At 39.5% G+C, this 21,044-nt stretch overlaps 1 protein-coding gene across 2 annotated transcripts in view; it reads left to right on the plus strand.

Moving 5' to 3' along the window:
- antxr1a (ANTXR cell adhesion molecule 1a) overlaps positions 1 to 21,044 on the plus strand; it is a 61,761-nt gene that overhangs the window by 35,080 nt on the left and 5,637 nt on the right. The window contains exon 18 of one of the 2 annotated variants that reach the window (XM_061906673.1): positions 6,054 to 8,367. The exons of the other annotated variant lie outside the window; for it this stretch is intronic. Within the exon in view, the coding sequence (XP_061762657.1) occupies positions 6,054 to 6,104 (51 nt within the window). The 3' untranslated portion in view covers positions 6,105 to 8,367. Of the gene's footprint in view, positions 1 to 6,053; positions 8,368 to 21,044 lie in introns of those variants that run through there. 2 annotated transcript variants of the gene reach the window in all.

The following is a 21,044-nucleotide window of genomic DNA, read 5'->3' on the forward strand; positions in this document are numbered from 1 at the left end:
ATATGTGTATATACATATATATATATATGTGTATATACATATATATATATATACATATATATATATATATATATATATATACATATATATATATATATATATATATATATATATATATATATATATATATATATATATATATATATATATATAGTAGGAATTTTAAAGAATTTATTTATAAAATATGGTGGAAAATACGTATTTGGTCAACCATTGAAAGCTCTCACTAATGGAAGGATGTTTTGGCTCAAAATCTCACGATACATGGCCCCATTCATTCTTTCCTTAACACGGATCAATCGTCCTGTCCCCTTTGCAGAAAAACAGCCCCAAAGCATGATGTTTCCACCTCCATGCTTCACAGTAGGTGTGGTGTTCTTGGGATGCAACTCATCATTCTTCCTCCTCCAAACACGACGAGTTGAGTTTATACCAAAATGGATACATGGATGATACAGCAGAGGATTGGGAGAATGTCATGTGGTCAGATGAAACCAAAAGAGAACTTTTTGGTATAAACTCAACTCTTTGTGTTTGGAGGAAGAAGAATACTGAGTTGCATCCCAAGAACACCATACCTACTGTGAAGCATGGGGGTGGAAACATCATGCTTTGGGGCTGTTTTTCTGCTAAGGGGACAGGATGATTGATCCGTGTATCGTGAGATTTTGAGCCAAAACCTCCTTCCATCAATGAGAGCTTTCAATGGTTGACCAAATACTTATTTTCCACCATAATTTACAAATAAATTGTTTAAAATTCCTATAATGTGAATTCCTGTTTTTTTTTCACATTCTGTCTCTCCCAGTTGAAGTGTACCTATGATGAAAATTACAGACCTCGTCATCATTTTAAGTGGGAGAACTTGCACAATCAGTGGCTGACTAAATACTTTTTGCCCCAATGTGTATGTATATATATATATATATATATATATATATATACATATATATATAAAATGAGCATATATATATATATATATATATATATATATATATATATATATATATACATATACACACACACACATAAACAGCCCGCCCCCCGGCCAAATTATTTTAACCCAATGCGGCCCCCAGGTCAAAAAGTTTGGGGACCCCTGAGGTAATATGACGATTTTACTGCTGACATGAGGATCATAGCTTTAAATTAACATTGTCTTAGAAGGAGATATTATTGTACTACTAAATGTTGAGAGTGCACAGTGATCCTCTGGGGAAAAAATGGGGTGAGTTAGACAGCATATAACATCTGGCGGCTATGCAAAGCAATGAAACGACGTCTGCTGAAGTCATCATAGGAAAAAGGCAATTGTTATTCCTGAAGGACCAGCTGTGCAGGGGGGATAACATTGCACTGAACTGTTGGCAAACAACATGCCATGTAAGAGTGGGGAATCTGTTTAAATGCACTAAAATACTGCAGTACATCGTGACTCTAATGTGTACATTATGTTTGAACTAGAATGGCCTACTATTTCGCTGTTCTAGTGTTTCTATGTAAACAGGCTACTTCCGATAATGACATAATAATTGTGTCATACCATTTTTGGTTCTGGGGTTTATGAGTCAAACTACTAACAATTACAATAGGATTCAGATTGGACTGTTAACAAAAGGAGAAGCAAATTACAAAGTGCCATATTTTTTTGTTTTTTCTGTTCGTAAGCTAGCAGCTTACTGTCTGGTTCATGGATAATGTTGTAAACAATATGATCATACATTTGTAGACATATGGGGCATATTCCCCAAAAATTGTGAAATCCCTTTTTTTGGAAAGACCCCACTACCCACTGCCAATGTGGTGTAGAAATGTGGTGCAATGCGGTGTCCTATCAGATTGCTGTGGCTCACGCGTGTTTACCGACGCCATTGTCACCTACGGTACGGCAGAGAAATGTTTTGGGGTTTTTAAGAAAACAGGACATTTCCGGGAATAACTGGTAGGGGGTTTTATGTAAATGCGTTAAATAGCTTATGCACTTTGCTCATATATAACAAACAGAAAACAAAAGTCTCGCATTTTCACGTCTGCTATTAACTTAGACGTAATAACATGTACAACACAGTCCCTACAGGATCTCGCTATGTTGCGATTCCGCCAATTCACGAAAACTCAAACAATACCTGCAGGGTCTCTACACTTTTTTATCAATGCAAGGTATGCAAGGCAACTGTCTAACCCAGTGGTTCTCAACCTTTTTTCAGTGATATACCCCCTGTGGAAATGTTTTTAATTCACGTACCCCCTAATCAGAGCAAAGCATTTTTGGTTGAAAAACAGAGATAAAGAAGAAAAATACAGCATTATGTCATCAGTTTCCGATTTATTAAATTGCATAACAGTGCACAATATTGCTCATTTGTAGTGGTCTTTCTTGAACTACTTGGAAAAAAAGATATAAAAATAGCTAAAAACCTGTTGAAAAATAAACAAGTGGTTTGGCTTCAAGCGGGAATATGTTCAACATTTATGCGACAGAAGTGTTGCTACAAAAATTGGTAGCACTGCTAATATGTAGCATCATTTGAAAATTCACCCGCTCGAGAATGAAGAGTGTTTCAAACTGTGCATATCAACATCTCCGTTCGGTACCACACCCACAAAATACAGAAGCAACCATTTCCAGATCAACACCGTAGGACATTGGTTCTCAAATGGGGGTACGCGTACCCCTGGGGGTACTTGAAGGTATGCCAAGGGGTGTGAGATTTTTTAAAAACATTTTAAAAAAAAAGCAACAATTCAAAAATCCTTTATACATATATTTATTGAAAAAAAAAATACAACAATACAATATTCAGTGTTGACAGCTAGATTTTTTTTGTGGACATGTTCCATAAATATTGATGTTAAACATGTCTTTTTTTGTGAATAAATGTTTAGAATTAAGTCCATGAATCCAGATGGATCTCTATCACAATCCCCAAAGAGGGCACTTTAAGTTGATGATTACTTCTATGTGTAGAAATCTTTTTTTATAATTGAATCACTTGTTTATTTTTCAACAAGTTTATAGTTATTTTTATATATATTTTTCCAAATAGTTCAAGAAAGACCACTACAAATGAGCAATATTTTGTACTGTTATACAATTCAATAAATCAGAAACTGATGACATAGTGCTGTATTTTACTTCATCTGTTTTTTTTTTCAACCAAAAATGCTTTGCTCTGATTAGGAGTACTTGACTTAAAAAAATGTTAACAGGGGGCACATCACTGAAAAAAGGTTGGGAACCACTGCCATAGGACATATACTATTCCATATGCAGCTCATTTTAATGTGACACTTATTGAAATAACTTGTGTTACATCATGCAAAAAAGTGCACTAATTGCTTGTTTTATAATGTCTCTGACAATCTTGCACTTTCTGTTTTGAAATTACATGAATGTTTGTGCCACTGCTTAATAACAGTATAATAAATACAGTTTTGGTCAATTGACTTAGTTGTGATTTCCCTCTTTGCATGAACGTTTAAAATGAGCATATATTATTATTAAACAAGAATGTTTTAATGTAGACACATCATACTGCTGTGATTATATGTATCAAGTGTTAACTCAAGGCTGAGGCAAAATATCGAGATATATATTGTGTATCGCGATATGGCCTAAAAATATCGAGATATTAAAAAAGGCCATAAGGCCCAGCCCTACGAGTACTACACGGGGCAACAGCTGAGGCACACTCATTTACTGCACATTCATGTAATCATGAATCAACCTTGGACTTTTTGCTATGTTTTCAAACATGTGCACACAAACCTTTAGTACATCAGGCCCGTAGTGTTACTAGCAACTTGGACTTTAACTGAACCATTGTTGTAAGCCAAATCTAGAAACCAAAGGAATATTTGTGGAAAATATTTCAAAACAACATTCTCACAACGATAACATGTCGGCAGATGTCATTGAACAAACAAAATGTTCCACGACGTTACCTAGAATGTTCAAAATTATGCAACCAGCCAGAGAGTTTCCAAAAACAAATTTTTCAACATTAAATCACAAGATTTGTCTGTGATGACTGGAAGATAATTTCGTAACATCATGCAAAAAGGTGCAGTGCCAAGTGAGGGATGTCACAACTTTAGAGTGCCGTCTGCTCAACATATTGGCCAACACAGCCATTATTTTTACCTTTTTGAACATTTCCCCATAGTGCTTCCAACTTCATTACTGTGCAGCTGCAGAACATATGGGTTGTTGGCTGTGTTAAATGCTCACACACAAATGCCCATGAGTCTAATTAACCTACACATTAACAGTTGTTATTTTTACATTTATACATTCAGTCCTCAAGTCAACCAAGTGAGTGAAGTCAGTGAGGGAAAATTGCAAACAGGTGTTTGACATTAACCTAAATAATATATTCACATGTCAAGTTTTATTTAGCTGCAATTTTCACTTAAAGTGTTTTAATACAACTCAAAATATGTTTGTGTTGAAAACCCACCACATTATTTTAGTAGGTGGTGTAATGGTACGTGTATTCGTATTGAATCGTTTTGGTATGGGGGTTTCGGTTCGGTTCGGAGGTGTACCGAACGAGTTTCCACACGGACATTTTAAGTAGCGTACCGCACCTTGTGTAAACAACAACACAAGGCATGCTAGCAGCGACCGGGCTACGATAGACTGACCATACGTCCTCTTTTCAGCGGATATGTCCTCTTTTGCGGGGCTGTCCGGGTGGAGTTTCTTAAATGCCTCAAATGTCCGGCATTTTAAGTTAGGGTTGTGTGTATTTTTAATGTACGTTCGGGGTTAAGATGGGGTTAAAAACAAAACAAATTGTGCACGCAGCAGCATTCGTGAGGGAGGGGCAGAGACAGAGAGAGCGAGAGAGTTATGATAAACGTGCATGCGTCGCCAGGCTCTGCTTTTTATCCATAGATTTATCAGATTTTATTTTTTATTATCCATAGCAGGGGTGTCAAAAGTGTGCCCCGGAGGCCATTTGCGGCCCACAGCTAATGTTTTAAAGGCCCACGGCACATTCTAAAAATACTATTAGAATCAACAAAAACATAACAAAAGTGAAATAAAAAAGCCTAAAAGTTCAATGTAATTTAGAAAAAGTTGCAATGTTCACTAATAAAACAAAGCTGTTTTTTTTCTTTCAAACTGTCATTGCTCAAAACATAATATTGAATCAAAATCAATGTTGTTATGAATTATTGACCTATTCAAGGTTCCTATTATTTCACATCAAATATTCCACTAAGAAAACAATTTTTTTTTGAAAGATTTTGCAAATTTGGTAAATAAATAACTAAAAATGTATATTTTGTTGTTTTCTTACTGTACTGAAAATGAACCGAATCGTGACCGAGGTACGTACCAAACCAAAATGTTTGTGTACCGTTACACCCCTATATTTTAGGGCTTGAAAAAGTGACTAACTATTTAAACATTATTATAAAGTAATGCAATTTTATCTGTAACAGGATATACTGAGTTTTTTGTTTTTAAGTAATTTTATTTCAAGCTAAAAATAGTCAAATAGAATAACACAAATAGTTGGGTAAATTTATTTCAATGGAGTACATATTTAAAGAAGGGAGGGGAATCCTGAAACATAATACGTAGAACAAAAGACAAGGAAGGAAGAATCGTGCACTTTCAGGTGTGACAATGAATGTGTATACTGACAAAAATATTAAAAGCTACGATAGAAGAAAAGTAGAAAGAACATTTGTGATAAATGATAATTGGTACAATCTGTCATTTCATTTCTGTTTGTTTCCTGGGTTTTGTATTTACATTACTTCCCGTCAGTGCTCTTATTTTGTTATATTTCCAGTTTGTTCCGCGGAGCACTGTTTCTCCTCACTTGCCATTGATTGGCAGCCGGTCCACACCAGCTGCCAATCAACATAGGTCTATTTATGTTTTCACTCGAGCACTCCTCAGTGCTCAATGGTAAACCTATGTTTGGAACATTTTTGCTAGACAGCTCTATTTTCTGTTTTTGATGAGTATTTAAGTCATCTTACCTGCTCTTACCTCTCCTGGTTCTCGCATCACTGGGGTAACAAAACGGCAGTCATGCTGTTTCATAACAGTATCATCAAGCCAGAATATGGTTACCCCGTGAGAACCCCTGTCGGCGATCCACAGCCGACGTTCTGGACCGCACATTTCTTGGAGACCTTGAAAGCCAGGTTTGTGCGGTCCCAGCCCACATCAGGCTCGGACCTTCTCCTTCTGCCTCGACCGCCGGTTCCGGCTTTCCGACCGGCAAGGCCACCGCCGCCTTCCTTCCTCCCGGCTCGGCCGCCGGTTCCGGCTCTCCGACCGGCGCGACCACCGCCGCCTTCCCTCCTCCCGGCTCGGCCGCCGGCTCCGGATCTCCGACCGGCGCGGCCACCGCCGCTATCTTCTCCGTCGCCTGCTGTGCTTTCCTTCCCGGCTCCGCGGCAAACGCCTTTGCTGGCGCGTCGACCACCGGTTCCCACACCGCGTCGCACGCCGGTCACAACCCCTCGTCTTACGCCGGTTGCGGCGCCACAAGGCCCAACACCGGCTGGACCCCCAGCACCTGTCCCTGCTCTTAGGAAGATTCCAGCAGCTGCACCACGGCTGCTCTTCCTGCCAGCACCCACTCGTCCTGCCAGTCCGGCGATGGCTCCAGTGGAGCGCACTGTGATGGACAGCGTCTGGCGTCCGCCTAGTGGAGGGGGAGCTACTACCGGCAGCGGTGCAGCCAAGCACACGCCGCTGTCATCCCCGTCATCGTCTCTTCCCACGGCGCAGATATCTTCCGCGTCACCGGTTGGACTCTGCACGGTGCCGCCATCTTCATCGTCGGCAGCGGATCCGCCGACGACGCCAGCTGCGCGACCTCCTTGACCTCATCCTCGTCTGCCTCTTATGTGGCCGTTCCGTGGTCGCCCGCCTCGCCAGTGGCGGCGGCTTTTAACGCGTCACCGCTACCTGACTCTCCCTCGCTGGCTGCGGTGACACTTGGTTTGGCGACCCTCCGCCAAGTCCTCCCTCCGCCCTCCCTTAACTTTTGGACATTTTTTTTTTTCTCAAGGGAACATCTGGAATTTGTTCCTTGAGGGGGGGGGGGTCATGTGATGATCTGTCACTTCATTTCTGTTTGTTTCCTGGGTTTTGTATTTACTTCCCGTCAGTGCTTTTATTTTGTTATATTTCCTGTTTGTTCCGTGGAGCACTGTTTCTCCTCACTTGCCGTTGATTGGCAGCCGGTCCACACCTGCTACCAATCAACTTAGGTCCATTTATGTTTTCACTCGAGCACTCCTCGGTGCTCGATGATAAACCTATGTTTGGAACATTTTTGCTAGACTGCTTTATTTTCTGTTTTTGATGAGTATTAAAGTCATCTTAACTGCTCTCACCTCTCCTGGTTCTCGCATCACTGGGGTAACAAAACGGCAGTCATGCGGTTTCATAACAGTAATAGTAATATTGATTGTTCTATAGTTCTACTAAATGAAGGAGGAGAGAACAGAAAAAATGCAGGCAAACAGATGCCATCCATCCATTTTTCTACCGCTTATTCCCTTTGGTGCCAAGCTCAGCTACAATTGGACAGAAGGCGGAGTACACCCTGGACAAACCGATTGAGTCGAAAATTTTTAAAAGTTGAATATTATGGTTTTTTTTTTCCTATAACTGAGTGTATGAGAGCTTATTTGACACTTATCCTATGGCGAGCCCATTCCGCCGTGAGCAGGCAGGGCCCGAGCCTCCCCCAGCACACACTACAGAAAACGACAAATCATTTTTGTCAATAATTTTTAAATGTAGTTGTGTAGTAGTAGTGGAAAGTCAGAGTTGACCTTAAATTGGTTCAGAGTTGGATTTTTTCTCATAGGAAATTATAAAAAACTGAACATTTCCTATGAAAATGGAAATGATCTGATCCGTGGTCAAACAGCTATCATAAACCTTTTGATAAATGTCTACTATTGTGCAGAAATGGCATTTCAATTATGTTGTGTCCTTAGAGCCTATACAGGACCAGATATCAAATTTTTTGGATGAATTTCAAATTGTAGCACCTCAGGGACTTTTGACCTGAAAGTTCCACAACTTTTGATTGCCAGTCATTGCAGACGTAATGCTAAGTTTGTACACCTTTGCTGGCTGTACTATTTAGGTGATTAAAATTACACATGGTTTGAAAAGTGGTAGTTGCTCTGACATAATATTGGCGTCACAGTTGCAGAGGTGCTCAGATGTTAACAGACCACATGGTGGAAAAAAACGTGAAACAATCCCAATACACTATATCTTCAGCATTTTTATATGGCAACTCTATGTGACTCTGTAGAAAACCATGATTACATTTATGTCACTAATGTTAAAGATGATAACTTTATTTAAATGATAGGAAGATGACTGTTTCAAAGAAAACTAAAATAAAACTTCATGAAGCCGAAATACAAAAAATACAAATGCCTGAAATTATTTATTGACATTGACATGTGGAGCAAACATATACCATCTGCATCATTCCTGACCTAATTTTGTCAATCAATCAATCAATGTTTATTTATATAGCCCCAAATCACAAATGTCTCAAAGGACTGCACAAATCATTACGACTACAACATCCTCGGAAGAACCCACAAAAGGGCAAGGAAAACTCACACCCAGTGGGCAGGGAGAATTCACATCAAGTGGGACGCCAGTGACAATGCTGACTATGAGAAACCTTGGAGAGGACCTCAGATGTGGGCAACCCCCCCCCTCTGGGGGACCGAAAGCAATGGATGTTGAGCGGGTCTAACATGATACTGTGAAAGTTCAATCCATAGTGGCTCCAAGACAGCAGCGAGAGTCCCGTCCACAGGAAACCATCTCAAGCGGATCAGCAGCGTAGAGATGTCCCCAACCGATACAGGCGAGCGGTCCATCCTGGGTCCCGACGAGCGGTCCATCCTGGGTCTCGACTCTGGACAGCCAGTACTTCATCCATGGTTATTGGACCGGACCCCCTCCACAAGGGAGGGGGGGACATAGGAGAAAGAAAAGAAGCGGCAGATCAACTGGTCTAAAAAGGAGGTCTATTTAAAGGCTAGAGTATACAGATGAGTTTTAAGGTGAGACTTAAATGCTTCTACTGAGGTAGCATCTCGAACTGTTACCGGGAGGGCATTCCAGAGTACTGGAGCCCGAACGGAAAACGCTCTATAGCCCGCAGACTTTTTTTGAGCTCTAGGAATCACTAATAAGCCGGAGTCTTTTGAACGCAGATTTCTTGCCGGGACATACGGTACAATACAATCGGCAAGATAGGCTGGAGCTAGACCGTGTAGTATTTTATACGTAAGTAGTAAAACCTTAAAGTCACATCTTAAGTGCACAGGAAGCCAGTGCAGGTGAGCCAGTACAGGCGTAATATGATCAAACTTTCTTGTTCTTGTCAAAAGTCTAGCAGCCGCATTTTGTACCAACTGTAATCTTTTAATGCTAGACATGGGGAGACCCGAAAATAATACGTTACAGTAATCGAGACGAGACGTAACAAACGCATGGATAATGATCTCGGCGTCTTTAGTGGACAAAATGGAGCGAATTTTAGCGATATTACGGAGATGAAAGAAGGCCGTTTTAGTAACGCTTTTAATGTGTGACTCAAAGGAGAGAGTTGGGTCGAAGATAATACCCAGATTTTTTACAGAGTCACCTTGTTTTATTATTTGGTTGTCAAATGTTAAAGTTGTATTATTAAATAGAGGTCGGTGTCTAGCAGGACCGATAATCAGCATTTCCGTTTTTTTGGCATTAAGTTGCAAAAAGTTAGCGGACATCCATTGTTTAATTTCATTAAGACACGCTTCCAACTGACTACAGTCCGGCGTGTTGGTCAGCTCTAGGGGCATGTAGAGTTGGGTGTCATCAGCATAACAGTGAAAGCTAATACCGTATTTGCGTATGACGTCACCCAGCGGCAGCATGTAGATGCTGAAGAGTACAGGGCCAAGGACCGAACCCTGGGGAACTCCACACGTTACCTTAACATAGTCCGAGGTCACACTGTTATAGGAGACGCACTGCATCCTATCAGTAAGATAAGAGTTAAACCATGACAGTGCTGAGTCTGACATACCAATTCGTATTTTGATACGCTCTAATAAAATATTATGATCGACGGTATCGAAAGCAGCGCTAAGATCGAGGAGCAGCAACATAGATGACGCATCAGAGTCCATCGTTAGCAATAGATCATTAGTCAATTTTGCGAGGGCTGTCTCAGTCGAGTGATTTGCCCTGAAACCGGATTGAAAGGTTTCACATAGATTGTTAAACGCTAAGTGCTCATTTAGCTGCTCTGCAACAATTTTTTCGAGGATTTTCGAAATAAAGGGAAGGTGAGACAACGGTCGGTAGTTTACCATGAGGTCAGGATCGAGGTTAGGTCTTTTAAGGAGAGGATGAATAACCGCTTTTTTGAATGCAACGGGAACAGTGCCCGAGGAAAGTGATAAGTTTATAATATTTAGCACTGATGGACCTAATAATACAAAAAGCTCCTTGATAAGTTTCCCGGGAAGTGGGTCAAGTAAACATGTTGTTTGTTTTATTCCATTTACACGTTGTAACAATCCTTCTAATGTTATTTCATCAAAACGAGAGAAACTATTTTGGATATTTGCAGTATCCGCCGTGTATACAATCGTATCTGTGTTACTATAACCCAGTTGTAGCTGAGACGCATTGTCTTTAATCTCCTTTCTAATAAGTTCAATTTTCTTATTAAAGAACTTCATAAAGTCATCTGCCGAATGGGTGGAGCTACTGGAAGGAGTCCCTTGTTGGGTTAGCGATGCTACTGTACTAAACAAAAATTTTGGATCGTTTTTATTAATGCGGATGAGATTTGAGTAATAATTAGTTTTAGCTAAGGTAAGCATGCGTTTATAAGTTATTAAACTATCACTCCATGCTTGATGGTGCACCTCAAGTTTAGTCGTGCGCCATTTGCGTTCCAGCTTTCTACATAATAATTTCTGAGCTCTAGTTTCTTCAGTAAACCATGGCGTACGCCTTTTTGGAGCCTTTTTTAACTTCAGCGGTGCTATACTATGAATGGTTTCGCGCAGGGCGTTGTTAAAGTTGTTAGTGAGGTTATCAATAGAGCCCACATACTTTGGGAACGGTGCCATTACCGAGGGCAGTAGGTCCGCAAGAGTCGTCGTTGTGGCAGCATTAATGTTGCGGCTGCTATAGCAGTTATTATTATTATTAGCTTGCCGAACATGAGTCTGAACTTCGAATTTTATAAGGTAATGATCGGACATTACTTTAGTATACGGGAGTATCATAACTTTGGAAACGTTGATACCTCTGACAAGCACTAGGTCTATCGTATTACCGCTGCGATGCGTCGGTTCATTTATTATTTGTGTAAGACCACAGCTATCAATTATAGTCTGGAGCGCCACGCACGGTGGGTCCAATGGGGTATTCATATGGATATTACAGTCCCCCATTATAATTATATTATCGGCGTGCGTCACTAGATCAGCAACAAACTCTGAGAATTCACTAATAAAGTCCGAATAGGGCCCTCGGGGGCGGTAGATAACGGCCAGGCACACAGGCAGAGGTGTGGCAGACTTCATAGAAAGCACCTCAAACGATTTATATTTATTATTTAAGTTAGGACTAAAGTTAAAGTTTTCATTGTATATTAGTGCGACACCCCCTCCCCTTTTGAGGTGACGGGCAATATGCGCATTCGTATAGTTAGGAGGCGATGCCTCATTTATCGCAAAAAAGTCGTCTGGTTTAAGCCAGGTTTCGCTAAGACCGATGACGTTAAGGTTGTTGTCTCTAATGACCTCATTGACTAATAACGTTTTGGGAGACAAAGATCTGATGTTTAGAAAGCCCATATTATAGGTAGTGGGCTGTTTTAAGGAGTTGTTGATAAAATTATCCGTAGTAGCAATATTAATAATGTTGCGTTTATTATGCGCAGTGTACTTAAAACAATTACGACCATATCTAGGAATTGATATGACGGGAATTTTCAGATTGTCTACTTGGCGCTGCGATAAACTGAACGCATCATAGTTTGCCACCTCAGTAGAACGCATGTCTAACTCTGACGTAGTCATAGACACAGTAGAAAAAACATTTTGTGAGTTGTGTATTATTCTACGAAAATTGCTATGTGTACAGGGATCATCCAGCCTGGCGCTGGCTAGTTCTAACTTAACTGACTCCATACCCAGGCTAGCAGGCTCTGTAATTGCCTGTGACCGGGCATGCTCTAGTGCAGTTAGTCAAATGTGGCTCAATGCGAAGTCTATGTTCCGAGACAAGAGGATAGCGCCTTCCTGGTTAGGGTGAAGGCCGTCTCTCCTCAGCAAGCCAGGTTTGCCCCAGAAAGAGGGCCAATTATCAATAAACGTAAATCCCTGTGTTAAAGGAGTCATATTATAATTATTTTTCTACATTTAAAACCCTTTTTTGTGCTCTACTTTTAATGTAATGGTGGTTCTCTGGTCCGAATTTTGCATGGATTATATTTTACAGACTATTTGACCGTTTTTTCAAGATACGCCGTTATGTGGGCGGTCTTATTTACGTCCCATCACTTTAACTGCGTCATCGTAGTTTTTATTGTCCATATCGAGTCTACTGATGGATATTAGTTAGATCTACATGCTACTTTGTTTTAGAAATGCCAATGGCGGACAATGCAAGAGCATGTATGAAAAAAAGAAGGATCTTATTGACTACAGTGTAAGACTACAATAGAAGACTGGCGCACAGCTCTTTGGGTAAATGTATACAATATATGGATATATTCGTTGAAATCACCTATTAATAATACCTTACAAATTGACTTCTTTGAAAGAAGAATGAAGTAAGGCAAGATTTTGTTTATTTTATTTTTTTTCATATCTCATCCATGCCTCCATTGGTTTTATTTAAGATATTTGGGACTTATACAGATCCCAAATACACAAAAACAGGTACCAATAGGTGAGAAAAGTTGGTTTTGCATTATAGGTGCCTTCTAAATCAATTTGAATGACTAACATTGACTAAAAGTAAAATATTTTTTTGTCAAAAGACTATGACTAAAACAAAATTGAGAACTGCTGTCAAAATTAGCACTGCAAATAAGAACAAAGGCCAGCATACTGTTGGCATGAGTCTGCATCAGGATAGTGGAAAAAGCTTCCTTAGGGTTTTGCAATAAACAATCTGATCTGCTTGCAATTAGGAATCTCTTGTAAAAGCCTTGTTTTTATAACTTCCTCTGAATGAATACAGCTGAGGGACTGACAAAGTCAATGTCAAGTTCCTGTAACTTGTCGTCTACTGTACCACAGTGCCCATTCGGATCAACTGTGTTTTTCTAAGTTGTATTAGGAGATACGGGACTCACTAAAGCACAACATAGTGGGTCTAAAAACAACAAAGTACATCTCAAAAGATATTATTACTTTTCGGCTGTAGCTACAGCACAATAAAAACAATATGCACTTGTGAAGTTCAATGCTGGGTCTCATTATTACCAAGTGAGGTTGTTAATTTTAAGGTAACAAAATACATTTTGTGTTTGTATGTGCAAACCCCAAAACCAGAGAAGTTGGCACGTTGTGTAAATCGTAAATAAAAACAAAATACAATGATTTGCAAATCCTTTTCAACCTGTATTCAATTGAATAGACTACAAAGACAAGATACTTAACGTTCGAACTGGAACATTTTGTTATTTTTGCAAATATTAGCTCATTTGCAATTTGATGCCTGCAACATGTTTAAAAAAAGCTGACACAAGTGGCAAAAAAGACTGAGAAAGTTTAGGAATGCCCATCAAACACTTATTTGGAACATCCCACAGGCAAACAGGCTAATTTTGAACAGGTGGGTGCCATGATTGGGTATAAAAGCAGCTTCCATGAAATGCTCATTCACTCACAAACAAGGATGGGGCGAGTGTCACCACTTGGTAAACAAATGGGTGAGCAAATTGTCGAACAGTTTAAGAATAACATTGCTCAACGAGCTATTGCAAGGAATTTTGGGATTTCACCATCTACGGTCAGTAATATCATCAAAAGGTTCAGAGAATCTAGAAAATTCACTGCACGTAAGCCATGATATTACGGACCTTCGATCCCTCAGGCGGTACTACATCAAAAAGTTAAATCAGTGTGTAAAGGATGAGCTCAGGAACACTTCAGAAAACAGCTGTCAGTAATTACAGTTCGTCGCTACATCTGTGAGTGCCAGTTAAAATTCTACTATGCAAAGCGAAAGCCATTTATCAACAGCACCCAGAAATGCCGCCGCTGGGGCCGAGCTCATCTAAGATGGACTAACGCAAAGTGGAAAACTGTTCTGTGGTTTGACGAGTCCACATTTCAAATTGTTTTTGGAAAGTGTGGACGTCGTGTCCTCCGGACCAAAGAGGAAAATAACCATTTGGATTGTTATAGACGCACAGTTCAAAAGCCAGCATCTGTGATGGTATGGGGGTGCATTAGTGCCCAAGGCATGGGTAACTTACACATCTGTGAAGGCACCATTAATGCTGAAAGGTACATGCAGATTTTGGAGCAACAAATGTTGCCATCCAAGCAACGTTATCATGCTTATTTCAGCAAGACAATGACAAGCCACGTGTTACAACAGCATGGTTTCATAGTAAAAGAGTGTGGGTACTAGACTGGCCTGCCTGTAGTCCGGACCTGTCTCCCATTTAGAATGTGTGACGCAATATGAAGCCTAAAATACGACAACAAAGACCCGGGACTGTTGAACAACTTAATCTGTACATCAAGCAAGAATGGGAAAGAATTCCCACCCGAAAAGCTTCAAAATTTGGTCTCCTCAGTTCTCAAACATTTACTGAGTTTTGTTAAAAGGAAATGCCATGTTACACAGTGGTAAAAATGCCCCTGTGTCAGCTTTTTTGCAATGTGTTGCTGCCATTAAATTCTAAGTTAATGACTATTTGCAAAAAAAAAAAAATAAAGTTTCTCAGTTCGAACATTAAATATCTTGTCTTTGCAGTCCATTCAATTGAATATAAGTTGAAAAAGATATGCAAATCTTTGTATTCTGTTTATATTTCCTAATTACAAACCCTGTTTCCATATGAGTTGGGAAATTGTGTTAGATGTAAATATAAATGGAATACAATGATTTGCTAATCCTTTTCAACCCATATTCAGTTGAATGCACTACAAAGACAAGATATTTGATGTTCAAAGTCATAAACTTTTTTTTTTGTTGCAAATAATAAGTAACTTAGATTTTCATGGCTGCAACAAAGTAGTTGGGAAAGAGCATGTTCACCACTGTTACATCAACTTTTCTTCTAACAACACTCAATAAACCTTTGGGAATTGAGGAAACTAATTGTTGAAGCTTTGAAAGTGTAATTCTTTCCCATTCTTGTTTTATGTAGAGCTTCAGTCGTTCAACAGTTCAACAGTCTCCGCTGTTGTATTTTACGCTTCATAATGCGCCACACATTTTCAATGGGAGACAGGTCTGGACTGCAGGGGGGCCAGGAAAGTGCCCGTACTTTTTTTACGAAGCCATGCTGTTGTAGCACGTGCTGAATGTGGCTTGGCATTGTCTTGCTGAAATAAGCAGGGGCGTCCATGAAAAAGACGGCGCTTAAATGGCAGCATATGTTGTTCCAAAACCTGTATGTACAATTCAGCATTAATGGTGCTTTCACAGATGTGTAAGTTACCCATGCCTTGGGCACTAATCCACCCCCATACCATCACAGATGCTGGCTTTTGAACTTTGCGTCGATAACAGTCTGGATTGTTCGCTTCCCCTTTTGTCCGGATGACATGTCGAATATTTCCAAAAACAATTTGAAATGTGGACTCGTCAGACCACAGAACACTTTTCCACTTTGCATCAGTCCATCTTAGATGATCTCGGGCCCGGGCATTTCTGGATGTTGTTGATAAATGGCTTTCGCTTTGCATAGAAGAGCTATAACTTACACTTACAGATGTAGCGACGAATTGTATTTAGTGACAGTGGTTTTCTGAAGTGTTCCTGAGATCCTTTAGAGATTGATGTTGGTTTTTGATATAGTGCCATCTGAGGGATCTAAGGTCACGGTCATTCAATGTTGGTTTCCGGCCATGCCGCTTACGTGGAGTGATTTCTCCAGATTCTCTGAACGTTGTGATGATATTATGCACCGTAGATGTTGAAATCCCTAAATTTCTTGCAACCGTAGATGTTGAAATCCCTAAATTTCTTGCAATTGCACTTTGAGAAATGTTGTTCTTAAACTGTTTGACTATTTGCTCATGCAGTTATTGACAAAGGGGTGGACCTCGCTCCATCCTTTGGGAAGCTGTTTTATACCCAATCATGACACTCACCTGTTCTTAATTAGCTTGTACACTTGTGGGATGTTCCAAATAAGTGTTTGATGAGCATTCCTCAACTTTATCAGTATTTATTGCCACCTTTCCCAACTTCTTTGTCACGTGTTGCTGCCATCAAATTCTAAAGTTAATGATTATTTGCACAAAAAAAAAGTTTATCAGATTGAACATGAAATATGTTGTCTTTGTAGAATATTCAACTGAATATGGGTTGAAAAAAATTTGCAAATCATTGTATTCCGTTTATATTTACATCAAGCACAATTTTCCAACTCATATGGAAACAGGGTTTGTACACAAAGTGCCAACTTCACTGGTTTTAGGTTTTGTAATAAACATGTAAAACTTAGGGTCCATACTTACTGTAGTGGAGAGAACAAATAGCGTGCTCATTTGTTTTCACTTTGCTAGTCACACTTTATTTGTTTGCCTAACTCGTAAGTTGGGTCGTGTTGTTAGGGGAACACATTTGCTGTTATTGCAATGTATGAAGTCAAGAGCATTCGGGGAGCACAGACCTCTACAAGGCCTCAACATGGGACAAATAAGACGTTCCATGTTGAATTGACATTACTGGATCAGGTCCGTTTCATACAGTACTTGATTGACATTACATCTGCTGACCATGCATACACTTAATCACACATGTCAAATCCATTCTAACTGGATGTGACTGAGATATGATTTTCACATTACAGTGTGGACGCCCTTGGAGGAATATACACAAATCATTGAAATAATCCAGGCTGTGTTGACAGGGAGCTCCAAACTAACAAAACGCCTATATTAAAATTTTAAAAACACGTCCTTGACAAAGGTATCCCAAGAGATACAGGACATTTGCTTCATAATTTCTAGGTATGTGGTTGTAGTAGACACACAATAGCCCACACAAGATATATGTTGTCTTAAGAAAGAAAGCATCAGCTAAACAATGACAAAGCACTTTACAATATAGGGATGCAACAATTACAGATTTTGACTGTAAGATTAAATTCTGATTAATAATGACTATCAATATGCATTGATTAATTAAAAAAAAAGATGTATACAATCACAAACATTCCTTTAGGGATTCTTAAAATATAATAAATATAAACAAAAAGTATTATCATAATAAATAAATACATTTATAATTGTATTATTATATTAAGCATACTTGCCAACCTTTTGACCTCTGATTTCGGGAGGTGGGAGGTGGGAGGCGTGGTCGGTGGTTGGGCAAGGGGCGTTGTTGGGGGCGTGGTTAAGAGGGGAGGAGTATATTTACGGCTATCCATCCATCCATTTCATACCGCTTATTCCCTTTGGGGTCACGGGGGGCGCTGGTGCCTATCTCAGCTACGATCGGGCAGAAGGCGGTGTACACCCTGAACAAGTCGCCACCAAATCGCAGTATGTGTAGAAATCTTTATAATTGAATCACTTGTTTATTTTTCAACAAGTTTTTTGTTATTTTTATATCTTTTTTTCCAAATAGTTCAAGAAAGACCACTACAAATGACCAATATTTTGTACTGTTTTACAATTTAATAAATCAGAAACTGATGACATAGTGCTGTATTTTACTTCTTTATCTTTTTCTTTTCAGATCAAAAATGCTTTGCTCTAATTAGGGGGTACTTGAATTAAAAAAATGTTCGCAGAGGGTACATCTCTGAAAAAAGGTTGAGAACCACTGTTCTAAAAGCCGTAGATGTAATGGTCACATATGCATGCACAGTAGATGGCAGTATTGTCCTGTTTAAGAGTGTCACAACATTGCTGTTTACGGCAGACGACCTGCTTTACGGTAGACGAAAACGTGACTGCTGTTGTTGTGTGTTGTTGCCGCGCTGGGAGGACGTTAATGAAACTGCCTAACAATAAACCCACATAAGAAACCAAGAACTCGCCCTCGATCATTCTACAGTTATAACGTCATTGGGCAGGCACTCTGTTTATATTGTGGGAAAGCGGACGTGAAAACAGGCTGTCGACACGTCACTCGGGTCCGCATGGAGGGGCCGTGGCCTCCAGCTCCGCCTGAATTTCGGGAGAAAATTTGTCCCGGGAGGTTTTCGGGAGAGGCGCTGAATTTCGGGAGGGTTGGCAAGTATGTATTAAAGGCCTACTGAAATGAGATTTTCTTATTCAAACGGGGATAGCAGGTCCATTCTATGTGTCATACTTGATCATTTCGCGATATTGCCATATTTTTGCTGAAAGTATTTAGTAGAGAACATCCACGATAAAGTTCGCAACTTTCGGTGCTAAGAGAAAAGTCCTGCCTCTACCGGAAGTCGCAGACGATGACGTCACATGTTGATGGCTCCTCACATATTTACATTGATTTTAATGGGAGTCTCCAACAAAAACAGCTATTCGGACCGAGAAAATGACAATTTCCCCATTTATTTGAGCGAGGATGAAAGATTTGTGTTTGAGGATATTGATAGCGACGGACTAGAAAAAAAAAAAAAACGCGATTGCAGTGAGACGGATTCAGATGTTTTTAGAGACATTTACTAGGATAATTCTGGAAATATCCCTTATCTTTCTATTGTGTTGCTAGTGTTTTAGTGAGTTTAACAGTACCTGATAGTCTCAGGGAAGTCGACGGCAGCTGTATGGGTGGCACAAGCTCAGCTGATATCCGGTAAGAAGCAACTTTTTAACCACAATTTTCTCACCAAAACCTGCTGGTTGACATTCGGTTGGGATCCATGTCCGCTGTGATCCATAATAAAGTTTCACCTCCGTAAATTTTAAACAAGGAATCACCGTGTGTGTGTGTGTGGCTAAAGCTTCCCAACTCCATCTTTCTACTTTGACTTCGCCAATAATAATTGAACAAATTGCAAAAAATTCAGCAACACAGATCTCCAAAATACTGTGTAATCATGCCGTTAAAGCAGACGACTTTTAGCTGTGTGTGTGTGCAGCGCTCATGTTCCTAACAGTCCGTGACGTCAAGCGTACACGTCATCATTACGCGACGTTTTCAAGAAATAACTCCCGGGAAATTTAAAATTGCAATTTAGTAAACTAAACCGGCCATATTGGCATGTGTTGCAATGTTAATATTTCATCATTGATATATAAACTATCAGACTGTGTGGTGGGTAGTAGTGGGTTTCAGTAGGCCTTTAAGACTAAGATTAAACTTTATCGATAACTCAAATGCGGTATTAATAACTGGAATTGCATATAATTAGAAGTTATATTGTTTTTTATACTCGCTATATTAACTTAAAATGCCTATAGTTTATTCAACACAGGAAGAAGCGATCTTTAAATAAAGCGCTTGTTGCTGTTTGTTTATCAATGCTACGCTATTAATTGTAAGTGACAAGTTTAAATGTAACTCAATTCTTCATGAATTAACTCGCCACAACATAATTGAACTTGGTTATTACCGTATGTCTTGGTCATTTTTTAGGTACGCGGAATGTTACCGTACTGCCGACTTTAGCTTTTTTTTGGGTGGGAATCAGAGTTTCCGCTGGATTGCCAACATTCCCCCTGGTGGTGGGGGCCTGGTCAACACAAGGCCTGTATATGATTTGCATAATCTTCTATGGATCATCCATCCATCCATTTTCTCACTGGGGGTACTGGAGCCTATCTGAGTTATGGAACCCTGGACAAGTCGCCACCTCATGGCAGGGCCAATACAAATAGACAACATTTACACTCACATTCTCATACTATATAATTTACAATAAAAATATACATATAATTTCATACATACATACACATTTATACATAGATTTAAAAACAATTGGTATCGACATTATTTTTTCTATATCGTTTTGCTCTATTTTTTAAATTGTTGCCTCTTACTGTACAATGTAAATTGTTGAGATTTTTTCAAGTTCTTTTTTCTCGTCTTGTTAGTCAATTCATCTTTATCAAAAACAACGAGCGACATCTCGCATCTTTTCCTGGTGTTAACTTGCACATAGATTTTTGCACATCTGCGGTCCTCTCCAAGGATTCTCTTAGTCATTCTCATTGACGTCCCACTGGGTTGTGAGTTTTTCCTTGCCCTTATGTGGCCGCTGATCCGCGGATGTCGTTGTGGCTTGTGCGGCCCTTTGAGACACTTGTGATATGGGGCTATATAATGATTAATTGATTGATTGATTGATATTCATTAACATAATTATTTGTAAAATGGCTGTTATTTCTGCATTGTTGCTCTTCTGTTGAGTGAAATCATGATTTATTTTGTGGTACGCCAAAGAAACATCTAATCAAATATCCAGACACAGTGTTACTGTTCAAAATGTTACAGTGGCTAAAAATATTAAATATACTTGTTAAATAAAACATCTGCCTTGTTTTAATGAATCTTTAGGATTACAATGCTACTGTATTTTAATGTTGGTGATTATGGTGGTACTTGGAGAGGCAAGTGTTTTCCGAGCTGGTACTTGGGGAAAAAAAAAGTTTTAGAACCACTGGCTTAGACCAGTGGTTCTCAAATGGGGGTACGCGTACCCCTGGGGGTGCTTGAAGGTATGCCAAGGGGTATGTGAGATTTTTTTTTAAATATTCTAAAAGTAACAGCAATTCAAAAATCCTTTATAAATATATTTATTGAATAATACTTCAACAAAATATGAATGGGAGTTCATAAACTTTGAAAAAAATACAACAATGCAATATTCAGTGTTGACAGC

This window comes from Nerophis ophidion, linkage group LG07 (assembly GCF_033978795.1).
Source record: "Nerophis ophidion isolate RoL-2023_Sa linkage group LG07, RoL_Noph_v1.0, whole genome shotgun sequence".
In the NCBI taxonomy this organism is placed as follows: Eukaryota; Metazoa; Chordata; class Actinopteri; order Syngnathiformes; family Syngnathidae; genus Nerophis; species Nerophis ophidion.